The sequence below is a fragment of the Phalacrocorax carbo genome, chromosome 5 (genome assembly GCF_963921805.1).
Source record: "Phalacrocorax carbo chromosome 5, bPhaCar2.1, whole genome shotgun sequence".
In the NCBI taxonomy this organism is placed as follows: Eukaryota; Metazoa; Chordata; class Aves; order Suliformes; family Phalacrocoracidae; genus Phalacrocorax; species Phalacrocorax carbo.
Genome location: NC_087517.1, coordinates 70,489,519 through 70,502,086, shown reverse-complemented (window position 1 = coordinate 70,502,086; position 12,568 = coordinate 70,489,519). Strand labels below are relative to the sequence as shown.

At 52.7% G+C, this 12,568-nt stretch overlaps 1 protein-coding gene across 1 annotated transcript in view; it reads right to left on the bottom strand.

Annotated features, from left to right (window-relative positions):
* Positions 1 to 283: 283 nt before the first annotated feature.
* Positions 284 to 12,568, bottom strand: part of NUP160 (nucleoporin 160) — a 29,083-nt gene continuing 16,798 nt past the window's right edge. Inside the window, exons 19-35 of the mRNA XM_064452987.1 lie at positions 12,195 to 12,354; positions 11,443 to 11,512; positions 8,657 to 8,755; positions 8,212 to 8,331; positions 7,234 to 7,329; positions 7,028 to 7,122; positions 6,206 to 6,302; positions 6,013 to 6,118; positions 5,744 to 5,904; positions 5,065 to 5,125; positions 4,211 to 4,321; positions 3,005 to 3,128; positions 2,045 to 2,146; positions 1,609 to 1,750; positions 1,235 to 1,360; positions 870 to 974; positions 284 to 701 (exon numbers count right to left, since the gene is read on the bottom strand). Coding sequence (XP_064309057.1) covers positions 615 to 701; positions 870 to 974; positions 1,235 to 1,360; positions 1,609 to 1,750; positions 2,045 to 2,146; positions 3,005 to 3,128; positions 4,211 to 4,321; positions 5,065 to 5,125; positions 5,744 to 5,904; positions 6,013 to 6,118; positions 6,206 to 6,302; positions 7,028 to 7,122; positions 7,234 to 7,329; positions 8,212 to 8,331; positions 8,657 to 8,755; positions 11,443 to 11,512; positions 12,195 to 12,354 — 1,862 coding nt within the window. The 3' untranslated portion in view covers positions 284 to 614. The remainder of the gene's footprint in view (positions 702 to 869; positions 975 to 1,234; positions 1,361 to 1,608; positions 1,751 to 2,044; positions 2,147 to 3,004; positions 3,129 to 4,210; positions 4,322 to 5,064; positions 5,126 to 5,743; positions 5,905 to 6,012; positions 6,119 to 6,205; positions 6,303 to 7,027; positions 7,123 to 7,233; positions 7,330 to 8,211; positions 8,332 to 8,656; positions 8,756 to 11,442; positions 11,513 to 12,194; positions 12,355 to 12,568) is intronic.

Sequence of the window (12,568 nt, the reverse complement as noted above, 5' to 3'; positions counted from 1 at the left end):
GAGGCTATAGCCTCTTCTTTGCTTACAGCTTATAGCTCCATCACACCCTATATAGCACGGTGCCTATAGCATGCCTATAGCACAGCCTATGGGGCAGTCCTGGCCCTTGGCCCTATAGCCATAGCTCCATACTGCCCTATAGCATGGTCCTATAGGGAGTTCCCTACACAAAAGGGCTGTGTCTGTGGATAAGAAGAGTGAGAAGAGGCCCTTCAACCCCCCTGAAATCTCTGCTGTGCTCCCAGGGGTGCCTGGGGAACAGCACCCATCCCCAACACAGGCCTGTAATAACACTTTGATTTTATTAAAGTTCATCCAAAAACACAACAATAAATAAAAGAAACGCCAAAATCTGCTGCGTATGATACATGATGAGAGTGAGAGGAGTGCCGCAGTGACAGTCGCCCTTCTAACCACCCCCCAGCGGGGACAGCGACGTGAGACACTGAAGGTGCACCCCACCTCCCCAAACCGGACCTTTACAGGAAAAAAAATGAGTAAAAAAAGGCACCACCAGCTGAGCCAGCGCGGGGTGGGACAGCGGCCGCTCCGGGGACGTCACCTGGAGCGGGCGCTGTGCCGGGGCAGAGCCGGGGGCCTGCGGGCGGGTGCCGCTAGTTGCGGCGGTACAGGCGATCGCGGGTGGCCACGCTGACCTTCTGCTGGTAGTCCTCCATCTTGTCGTGCAGCTTCTGATAGAGCTGGGCGAGGGGCAGAGCAGGTGTCAGACATGAGCATTCCCCACCCCATCCCACTCTCCCACTTTCCTTCTGCTCAGGCAGGAGCCTGTGGTGGTCCCTACCACCCCTCAGCCCCTCTGCAGGGTGTTCTGTGAACACCCATCCTCTCCCCGGGGCAGCTGTACCTACCACGACATTGTAATGGTTGGTGGTGCTCTCCCGCAGCGCCTGGAGCAGCTGGTCGATGGCGGTGTAGGGCAGCCACACCATGGGGGCTGTGGCAGACAGTGGGAACTGGAAGGGAGAGGGACACTCGTGTCATGTTGTGCTTGTGGCAGCCACAGCGAGGGAAAGGCCCCCAGCCGCCATTTCCCAACACCTGCTTGTCCTACTGGTCCCACTAAGGGGTCCCCCCTCACCACTGGGGTGGGGTATCCACACTCATTTCTCCTGGAAGCACCGTCACGCAAGTTGTGGGCACAATACCCAAACCCTAAGCAGGATCTGGCCCGATGAACCATCCCTGGCACATCCCACACCACAGGTGAGCTCACCTCGATTCCAAAATACTGGTGCCCTTTGCCCAGCACAGCATCTACGTACTCCAGGACCAGATCCACGGCCTCCTCCAGCAGATCGTAATTCAGATAGAGACGCAGAAGCTCAGCAGCATCCACTTTCTGCAAGCAAAGAGGGAAACATCAGCCAGGGAACACACCCAGGAGCTGGAGAGGAACCTGCTCTGAGCCTCAGTACCAGGCACAAAGCATCCTGTGTGGGGTCCCAGAGCCAGGAATGGGAAGGTGGGGTGAAGCTTGCAACAAAAACACCTTGTAGAAACAAAGGTGATTTGGCAGCTCAGGGACAGCTGCGGTTTTTTGGCCAGCAGGCGCTACACGCTGAGCGGTGACGCTCTCCCTGTTCTCACCTTGTAGCTGTTAATGAGCCAGTTGGGCAGAGGTATCCCGTGCGCCAAGAGCTTGTTGATGACACAGCGATGGTACAGGCTGTTCTGGGACGGGTAACGCTCCAAATAGGATGACAGCAGCCGCCAAGCTTCATCTGTGGCGCTGCAAGGCAACATTTCCCCTCGGAACCTGTGCCAGCAGCCCCTGCGACTGTCTGTGAGGCCACTGGGTGCTCCAGGGGACCTGTCCCGCTGCCCGGGTTCAACGTGTGCGCTCAAGGCCCAGCAAAGCAGGCTGGGGAGAGCACGGTGACAGCGTGGAAGCACAGCTCTCCCCCTGTCCCAGTCCCACAGGTCTGCTTCAAGGGTGTTTTATGAACCTGTGACCCTCTGGATTCCCACAAGGCTTTTGCCTCCAGAAATTACTCTCATTCTCCCTCCACAGCCAAGGACCTACCTGGACTCCTTGGTGGTAACCAGGGAGGAGAGCTGGTTTGCTGCTAGCCAGTCCCAGGCCTCTGCCTGCGCTGCCTCCCCTCCCAGCTGCAGCTTGATGCACCTGCAAGACAAAGCAGTGCAAAAGGTGGGTGCCTTCAGAGCCCAGCTCTTTCACCCTGTCTTGCCACAGCTGCGAGCACCAAAAGCACCCTCACAAGACTATTCCCAAGCAACAGCTATGAATTAGCTGGCTTGGCAGGAAAAGGCGGCTATTAGTGCAATTTCTAAGCTGCTCTAAGTGCCAGAGAGGAATTAACGACTGTGATGTTAGCAAACTTTAGGGCCTGAGCCTGGGTAAGAGATGCCCTCTGTGCATCCAGCCACAGGAACAGGTCACAGCAGAGCTCCTGGACAACTCTGCAGTCACAATACATCTTCTGTAAGCACGGAGAGGTGAAGGAGAGGAATCCTGGCGCCAGCAACCAGGCATGAGAGCAAATGGCCAGCACAGGGATCAGACAGAAGAGCAAGCACTCTGCCAACCGCTGACTGAGAGCCTCTCAACAGCCTGAGCAAGTCTCCTGTAAGGATCTCACTGGGCAACAGCAGGAACATGCTGTCAGCCAGCTCACCAGGACGGTGTCCAGATGAGGGTTGTGCCTGGCTTGGGATCACCTGCGACTGTCAGATGCCAGCTCTCTCCCCTGACACCAGGGAGAAATCTCTCCCCTCCACTACTGGCTCAGCAAGGCTCCCGTATTTTTCCTTTTCAGGAGTGAAGAGCAAGTTCCACCTCAAAACCACTGAGCCAGCAGCTGCTGAGGCTGTGCACAGCATTAGCAGCCACGGCGAGCAGACAGGTCAGGGCAGTGCTGGCTTCTGACCCTGGGGAGCTGCAAGCTGCGCCCTGCCAAGCATCATGCAGCGCACGTCCCTCCAGCCGCGCGTCACCCGAGGCGGGGAGAAGCTCGCTACGTACTTGAAAGTGAGTCCCTCAAAGATGGGTGTCAAGGGCAGCTTGAACGTTTGGCACAGGGTGATGGCGGTGTCAAAGAGGCCGGCCCGGACCAGGAGAGCAACCGTTTCCTCGGGTGTAGAGTTGCCTGCAGGGAAGGAGGACCAGGTAAGCGCTTCCCCCAGTCACACCCCAGTGCTTACTGAGGCCTAACCCCCCACCCCAGTTCAGCAGCAGAGCCCGCTGTGCTAATGGCCCAACATAAAACACACTCCAGCTGTACTTCTCATCATATGGTTTGAGGCTTTCTTGGCCTCAGAAGCATCTCATGAACCCAGGAGCCGTCCCTGGAGGCACTGCACAAAGCAGTGCTAACCCATGGAGCCATCCCTGATCAGGCATCAGCCAGAGGGGGACACAGGCGGCAATACACAGCCCGTAGTCAAACGCTGAACGCTGTTCAGGTGAGCCGGGAGGGGCCAGCCTTGTCACCGGCACAGCAGGCCTGTATCCAAGTGAATAAGGCATCAGCTCAGCTCTGCCAGCACAGGCAGGAGGGGCAGAGGCAGGAGGCGAGATAAGACTGCGGCACTCGGCTCCCTGCGCCTCCAGTTTGCCCTCAGACCAGCTGTTCAATCCTTTCCCCGCAGTCCCTTACTGGGAAGTCATCTCCTCCTGGTACTTAAAGGGGAAAAACTGTACATGTTGCGTAACTCGTATCAGAGAGTGACAAAACATACTTAAAGGGTCAGGGTGGGAGAGCTGCAGCTTTCTGCTCCCCAGCAGGGAACAACTTTGATAAGCTAACACTGTGTGGCAAAGCAGGACTGTCCAGGACAATAATTTAAGTCTCACAGCAAGGGTTTTTTTCTAGGGCTTTCTAATCCTGCTTGATCTGGGGGAAGTTTCCAGCAAGACAAAAAGATGCCTTTTAGTCCCAACTCATAAGCTCAACCCCAGCCCCATGCTGCAGACCACTACTGAAGCCTGGTACAGCCAAAAAATGGTGGAAAACTTAAAATTGGGTTCTCCTGATCTGCCTCTCCAAAGCTGCTGAAACTTGGTGGCTAGATTTCATGCTGGGGAGGTGAAACGGTCTCTGCCACCTCCTGGGTTTGTCCCTGGGTCAGAACAAAACTGCTGCCTCCTCACCCAAGCTATGACTGAAAGCGCTGTAATGAGCAAAATCGCCGGGGGAAGTGAGAGGTGGCTGTGCCGCATCCCCCTTACCTGCCACAGCCGCTGTTGACAGGTCATGCTGCACCAGAGTCAGCCGGATCTGGGCCAACACGCACTCCCGCTCCAAATCCTCCAGCTCCAGGATCTCGATTTGGCGAGTTGCTGTAACAGATGGCCACGAAGGGCTCTCAGCATTTTAAAAGGGCTCCTGGGGCCTTGCGGCCTCCGACAAGAGGTTGTACCGCAGACAGCACCAAAGGAGAGTCAGGTTTTGCTGCCCCTTCCTTGCTACCTTGAACCGTGCCTAATCTCCTTGATACAAACCTCCCACTCCTCCTCGATTAGAGATGTTATCTAATGTTGGGGAACAGCTGCTGCTCTGAATGCTAGGCATACACTAAAAAAGAGCTCATATTCAGATAGAATTGTTTTAAAAAATACCTGACCTTCAATCTTTCTACCGTAATGCTGAGGATTAAGAGTCTAACCTAACCCCACCACGCCATGCTTTGGTAGACACAGGTGGAGTGGAAACCTTACCAGCAGAGGCTCGCTACGTCAGCAGGGTTTCCAAGAGCACCAGCAAAAGTTTTGAACTACTATAAATTGTCTCAAAGGCTTTTTATTTTTTCTAAATTACAAGTTATTTCCACTGACAAGATGTCAAACCGCAGAGGAGTGTGCAGAGAAGCTCTTTGGGGAATAGCTGTTGCGTAGCAGCATATTGCAACTGGGAGACACTACCACTGGGAGAGTTACCTAGCTTACAATCCCCTAAAATTGTTGATCCGACAGAGGCGAGAGCCGCCCTGAGCCATCTCCCAGCTCACACAGGAGCAGCAGAGCTCTGAGGAAAGGCAGCTCTTAGACAAGAGCCAGAGGAAGCACCAGGACTGGGCACTTACTTGGAACAGCCGTGCACTCCCCATCGTGGCTTCTCTTTGGGGATGCTCCAGGGCGCTCGTACTTGCAAGAAAAAGCAGAAAAAGGTTTTATTCCCCCACTGGTTTCCACAGGGCAAATTACCTTGATACGATACAGCCCCAACACCAGCTCTCCGTTTCAATCGAGCCTTGATTTGAAAAGCCACACAACCACTTGGCAGTTCAGGTTACATTTATCTCTGGCTATCAGAAACACGGCACAGCATTAGCTGATCAGGCTACGGTCACCACCTCCCCACAAACAGATTTGAAACACAAACCACGTTACTACAGTAACTCTTTTTCACTGCTATTCCGGCTCTTCAGACTCCCCCACAAGATTTGCTCCGTCTTTAACAAAAGGTGATGTATTCCCACATATATACACCACCCCCACCCCAAAAGTTGTCCTGCTTCCACCATGCTCCAAAAAGGGGAACGACAAGGGTGACGGATAGGACTGATGTCTCCGTCAAGCGGGGCAAGGCAGCGCTGCACGGGCTGGCCAGGAAGATGAAAGCAGCCGATTAAGAAGGCCAACGCCTCTGTTTACCACATCGGGAAGGATTTTGGAAGCTCCTTCCCAAAGGTACAGCTCTTAAGCATCCCCACACTCAACAGCTCAGGTCGGAGGCTTCACAGTAAGCTTAGCATTTCCTACCACAGCTCCAGAAGCCGGCTGCACTATCCAGGCGTACTCTGGGCGGATCAACCGTAAGCAGTTAATAGCAGCGAGGAAACAGTTCCCCTGTTTCTGGAGGCCCCGGAGCGTCCGCACCTCCCTGCCCAGGCGCATGCCGTATTCAAACATCACTGTTCCAGCTGAGGAGAGAAGGGGAATACATCAGACCCAGGACAGGCCACCCCACAGGGGTAGGGGAAGTGGTGTCCCAGGCAGGCGGGCTGTTACATGCCCACCCTGAGCCTTACCCTTGCGGTAGTTGTGACGGTAAACGTGGAAAGCATACAGCAGCTCGTAGTAATTGTGGGTCATCAGGTCCACTGCTCGAGCGTGAGATTCGATGATCCCCACGACCTGCAGCACGCAGAGGCTCAAATGGGTCAACAATCCCTTTAAAAAGAGCGGTTGTGCCCCCCCTTCATCCCAGCGCAGGCCGATTACCTCGTTATGGAGGTTCACGTAGGGGAACTCCACCAGGTCCTGGAGCTGGGAGCGCTCACAGAGAACCACCACTAGCTGGCGCAGACAGTCCAGCTGCCTGCAGAGAGAAGCACGACCGTTCTGGAGGAGCAGGAACAAACCCATTTCCAGGACACAGGCGTTAAGCCACAAACATGCTTTTGTGACGAGCTCTGTAGGTTTTTTTTCTGGCTTGGAACCAAGAAGTCCCTTCAGACTTCTCCTGTGCTCGAAATAGAGACCCTGGACAGCAGAGATCCTCTGTACAGGCCTCTCAGGAGGGCAGTTCTCCCTCCATCAGCTCTAGCTGGTACGATTTTCTTCAGGCTCAATTAAAATGCACTCCTACTTCTCCTCTGAATGTCTGTTCCAGCCATTCCTGCCCATCACATCCTTCCCTGCTAGGGTGAAGCTTCCTCTACCCAGCTCACTTCCCAGACGGTACTCAAGCTGCAAATTCAACTCCAAGTCTTTTCTTTATTAAACTAAATTGACTAGACTCCTAAAGTTTTTCAACATACAACACCGCATGCGATCCCCTTTACCCATTCCTTTGGCTCTTCCCTGAATCAGCGCTTTTTTTTTCCACGCCAGTTTCCTCCTTGAGGTAGCGCTGATCCCAGCTGTTCTTACAAAAAACGAAGTGTGCCTTTTTAAACGCACCTTTACGCAGGCTAAACAGAACCTCTTAACACAGCAGCCACGTCCTACCCTAAAGCGTCGTATCTTCCTCTCAGTTTGACGGAGAAATCGGTACCCGGCCCTCCGAGACAAGTGAGCATAAGGCATAAAGCAGTCACCTACCTGCTTGGATCTGGGTTTTGCGTTAAGGCTACATATGCTTCACTGTTGTGTCCCAAATCCAAGTGATGTTTGAAGATGCAAGTTCTCAAAGTAGCCTGAAAACACCAAAGAGCACAAACCGGCATGTTTCGAGTTATACAACTAAAAAGAAAGTCTTGTGTAAGTTCCCTGAAGAAACATCTTGATGCAAAAGAAGCGACCTGTACCTGGCTTCTCCAGTCATCTGCCGATTCCATGATAGCCAGGGTAGCCAGCTGGATGACCAGCTCCGGTAAACCCACCATGTCCAACAAGCGCAGAACCTGGAGAAGACGATACTCTAGCACAGGCTCCAGCGGTACTAAAGAACGGGTTGGGTTGGCGAGGGTTTTTTTTTGTTTTTACGACCTACTCCTGCCCCTACTAACCATAAGAACGGTCAAAAGGTTTTGCTAATGTTGCTAAGAGATTAGACCAAAAAAGAAAAGATTTTTGGTAAGTCAGGGGTCCGAACCGAATCCCAGCACAACAGGTCAGGCTATGGCTTCTCTGGAGGATTCATCTCCACACATGTGAGTGCTCTGAAACATTTTAGCGTTGACATTTACACTAAACCCCTGCGACAGAGAGGTCAACGATTCTGTCGCCAAGCGTGCATGCAGCTGTACTAGAGAGAGAAGCTCCCTCTCCACGGGCACCTGACAATCCTTGGGTTTTCTGGATTTTAAAAACAGGGAACCCCTTACAATGAGTCTAGGTCCAAGCTTGCAGCCTGTCTGAACTATGGTATTATGCAAGAAGAAAGATGCTATCTCAATTTAAAAGGCATTAACTTTAATCTGCCTCAAAGCTTAATAAACCTTCCCCTTAAGCAGCATCTTGCATCTAGCCTGAACATGCCTGGCTTCTGCCTCCAGCAGCTTCCCTTTTTCTGCTGGATAACAAAGTCCTCTACTATTTAGGAACTAATAGGTGGAAAGTACCTAGCTTTCACACTGCAGTCACCTCGTCACCACTCCTCAAAGAAAACAGACAGACTGCACTGAGGTTTCACCTCCCCAAAAACGTATGTTTTCTGAATGTCAAGTCACTTCCCCAAAAGCCAGGGACTGAGCAGGAATTCTCTCCAAGCAGCGCCTGTGTGGAACAACTTGGTGCCAATTTCCTTGGTCAGAACCGCATACGCTTGGCTGGCTCAGCTGTACCTTGTTGTAATACTGCAGGCGTGGAGTGGAGACCATCTCACCCTCCTCAGGTTGGATCAGCCTGTCCAAGAACTCTTCTCTTCCCACCTCTGACGCAGCTTGGCAGAAACAATCCAAAGCCTAGGAGGAGACCAGAAAGCACCTTGCGTGCACCCCTCGGGGGACTGACCGAGCCCACTGTTCTGGTGGGAGGACGGTGCCACCTGTTCCAGCTCCAGTGTACGAGACCTGCTGGCCCCAAGCTAACGAGAACTTCCCCAAGAGCAGATCCCACCACCCTCCTCCAACCCCGTTCTTTGCCCGAAGGAGGCAGAGCTCGAGATGGACGTTTCCTGACTTGCTCAGCAGAAACAAGGCTGGTCCTACCCGCGAACCTCCTCCCTCCCAAGGAAAAAGGTCCCAGACCCCAAAGGGAGGCAGTGCCAGAAGAAGACAAGGGCCTTACCTTGTGCCCCTCGCCCATGACAAGGTAGCACCTGCCCATCATGAAGCAGCAGGAGCCCATGTTCACGTGGCACCACGGCTGCAGCAGGCGAATGTATTCCTGCAGGAGAGGAGGAACGGGAGTTTTGATTCAGGTCAGCACTCGCTTGTGACCTGCAGGCACCTAGTACCAGAGGAAGGGTTAGGTCTTTAACACCCAAGCGCTATTTTTGGTGGCTGCTTTAGCTGCAGTGGTCACACAAATCCCACTCTTCCAGCTCAAAGGCTGGTCTTCCCAGCCCCAAAGCCCCCTTTGGTGCACAGATGGGGAGACATTCCCCACAAGGTCCCGGGAAACAACCTGCTTTGAATAACTCCGGTGTCTGTACAAAGCGCCTCAGAAACAGCACCCAACATCCCCAAAATCAGACACGAGGCTCTCTACAACCACTGCAAAGCTGCTGTTGGGAACTGAAGAGGAAACATCACCCTGGAGTGCAGAGAGCCTGAACAGGAGCACGCGTGTGTGAGGGCAGCGGGAGAACGGGCAGAGCAGGCATTAGAAGAGCAGTATCTGTGCAGCAGGGCACGAGAGGGAGAGCAGCCAAGGAAGACCATGGATTGCAGCAACAAACTGACAGGCACGGGGTGGAGCACTGACAGTGCCACGGACACACAGCAAATAAAGCCACAACACAGATGCCGGCCAGGGCGATACGACTCAACCTGGCCCTGCGCCTGCTCTGCCAGGATAATATAAGGGCTGCGAAGTGTCATCACCTATCAAGAAGCAGCTATGAGGCATGATGCAAACTCAAAAGCTGGCATCCCTCCTGCCTGGGAGGGTGGCGTATGGTCATTGTACTTGGAGAAGCAGAGATGTCCCACTAGCAGGGCTCTGGGACTCAGCAGGAAAGGAGGAGAAGCCAGGATCTGGAGGTAAAGCCAAGGTTTCACCAGCATCTTTGCATGTACATAAACCACCAGCACATATGCCTCACCTAACCCAGCCACGGGTCCACTAAAAGCCATGGGGCAACGCATCCTCTGAGCCTGGATACACCGCTTAGATTAGCCAGCTACTACAGATAAACCCCAGCCCAGGCTTGCTCAACAGCTTGTCATACAGAATAAGCAACAAGGAGAGGTTTGGCCCTCGTCCCAGGCCACTGCTTTGGTCATTAGACCTTTTCTGTGCCCGCCTGTTACTTGCAGGGTGCTTCCTGTATCTCCATCTCTATTTGGGTCACCGTGCTCACGCTCACAACAAATCTGGTGTTAGCTCCCCGAGGTCAATGCACTTAATCCAAGTTTACGTGACCGACTGGGATCAGTAAGCGTAACAGAAGGTAGCGGGGAGGAGGAAGAGCCCGCTCCTGCGGAGATAAAAGTCTCTTGTGTCTCCTCGAGGCGGGACACAAGTGAGGCGAAAGCAATGCAAGGAAATTCAAAGCGTGCTCGCACCACGAGAGCACACATATGCCAGGAGGCAGAACGATGCTGCCCAAACAGCCCTGGCATTTCCTGGCTCAAAAGCTCTGCAGATTTGACATTCTTCTCAGCAGCGACATGAACAAAAAAGAAAGCGATTCAGCCCCCAGGTGTAAGGGACTGTGAGAATAAAAGGTTCTGCTAAGCACAGGAAAAACATCTCATTAATTACAGCCTGCCCAGCCTTTCATGCCTCAAGGACTGCCATCAGTCAGGGAATGAAACGTGTCACGTGGCTCTGCAGAGCAGAAATCGTGCCGTTCAGAACTAGAGCACACGCAGCTACAACTACCAAGCTCCCGAAGAGCACGGGAAGAGACGGTGAAGAAACAGTGGTCTGAAATCCAGCGCTCTCTGGAGACACACAAAAAAAGTAGTTCACCTGCCCTGCTACCAAGATGTTGGGAACGCAGCTGGGGGAGGGAAGGTGATGGATGTTTCTTATATCGGTTTTCACTAGGAAGAACGTTTAAGAAATAGTTGAGCCCTCCTGAAACAGTACTTGTGCTGCTGGACTGAAGACAGCCTTCTGAAACCCTGGGCAGTCTGTTTGCAATGGTACCGCAGAGGAAGCTACGGGTGCATCAGCAGCTAATGAACTATTAGGTTACGGGCTTGCTGTGATATTTAAACAAGCTCTGCGCACAGTTTCATGCTGTCAGACAGACAGGCCCTGGGAGACTGAACTCCTCCACGAAAAGGGTATATAATCATCCTGAGCACTTATGCCTGGATTTTCTTGAAAACAGATAAAAGGAAATGAAAAGGCTACCATCTTGAATCATTCCCCAACAGATTCTCTGCGGCATTTTCTAGGTATGATATATTTAGCAAAAAGCCCTTCTGTTCGCTGAGGCTACAGGGAATGAGGGACGCATGAGGAAGGTGGAAGATATTTGCTACCTTACAGTACATTCCCTGTGCTGGCACTGCCATAGTTACACGAGAGATTTCTAACAATTCTCCAAAAGAATTGTTCCCTTCACTCCATTTCATCTGCAGGACAAACTTCCAGCCCATTGTCTCCAAAAGGGAGACATGGGAGCAGAGCGCTTGGGAAGATCAGCTCAGGTCTGAGCTCAGAGAGCAGCAACTAGGGGAAAGCAGAACAAACTCCAGAAGGACGATGTTTTGGGTAGCTTTTGCTAAGCAGAGGTAAGATGGCCACGCACAGAGCTCACATTGCGTTACACCTCTGCACCGGCCAAAGCGCAGAGCTGCTACTGAAAGAAACCCACGCGTGGAAAGAGACTATTGCGCTCAACTCCTGCTCTTCCCCTTTCAGCTCCTGCGAGAGAGCTGGCACAAAGCACTCACCTGCAGCTGGGTGTACTGACAGCTCCCCACCAGGCACTCGGGGAAGAGGAAGCCGGGATTGCTGGGCCATCTGAGGAGAGGTTAAGGAACAGAGGACAATCCAGTCTGGAGAGCTCGGAGAACTAGTCTGAAAGTCAGCATGCCTCTCACACTCAGTTTGTGGAGGGAAAGGAGAGAAGATTAAGCTGCTCTTTATACAAGTTATTATTCTGTAATAAGATTTATCCATATTAGAACAAAACCATTAGTACATCTAATCCACAACTGCCCAAATGTTGTTACCCTTCCAAATCTCCCAGCATCGCACCTCGCCAAGTCAAGTTGCTAGAGCTCAGGGGCTTAAAGTCAAAAATTCAAATCCTTTATTGTGCACCTAAATGGGATGGATTCTGTAAAATCTTAGAATACCCAAAGATCCCATTAACGCTAACAGCAATCACTTGCTCAGGAAGACTTGCCTCAAAATTTGGGTGTGGAAAACATTGATTTTGGAACCGCACAAGGCTCGGCGGCAGAGACAGCCAACTTAAGGCCCCTGAGCACTCCGCAGCCCACCGCCCTAACCCATCTGCTAGCGCCCACGCTCCAACCACAGACCCACCGCCGCTCCCAGCCTCGGGACTGGGACGCGATACGCAGCCTCCACGCAGTCTCGTGCAACAGCTCAGGTACTGCCACGCCGTACGGACGCTCCCCCTGGTTACAGCCTGCCGAGAGCGAGCACCTCGCAGCGGGTTTACAGCCAAGGATACAGGAGGGGCAGAAATTCAGCCACTATTGCGGTAATGAGATGGGGCCAGTTCAAACTTGTTTCTGCCAAAGAGGTGTTTGGTTGCAAGAAGAGTCGAGATATGATGTGCTTTCTGGCCACTTCCTGAAAGAACAGCTCCACAATTGTTTGAGGGCCGGATACTAAAAATACAAGTTAAAGAATCACTGAGGAGAGGGCCGGCAGCAGACATCCCGGGCTTTCTGCACTGTGCTGTGCTCATCAGCCCGAACATCACAGATTAAGTCAGAGCAAAACAATAAGCACGTTCAATACTCAAACTTGTTGGTTTTGGATTTCTCTTGCTGTCTGGTTAAGTCAGAGGGAGTAGCAGGAGATCAAAGAGCCACATACTGC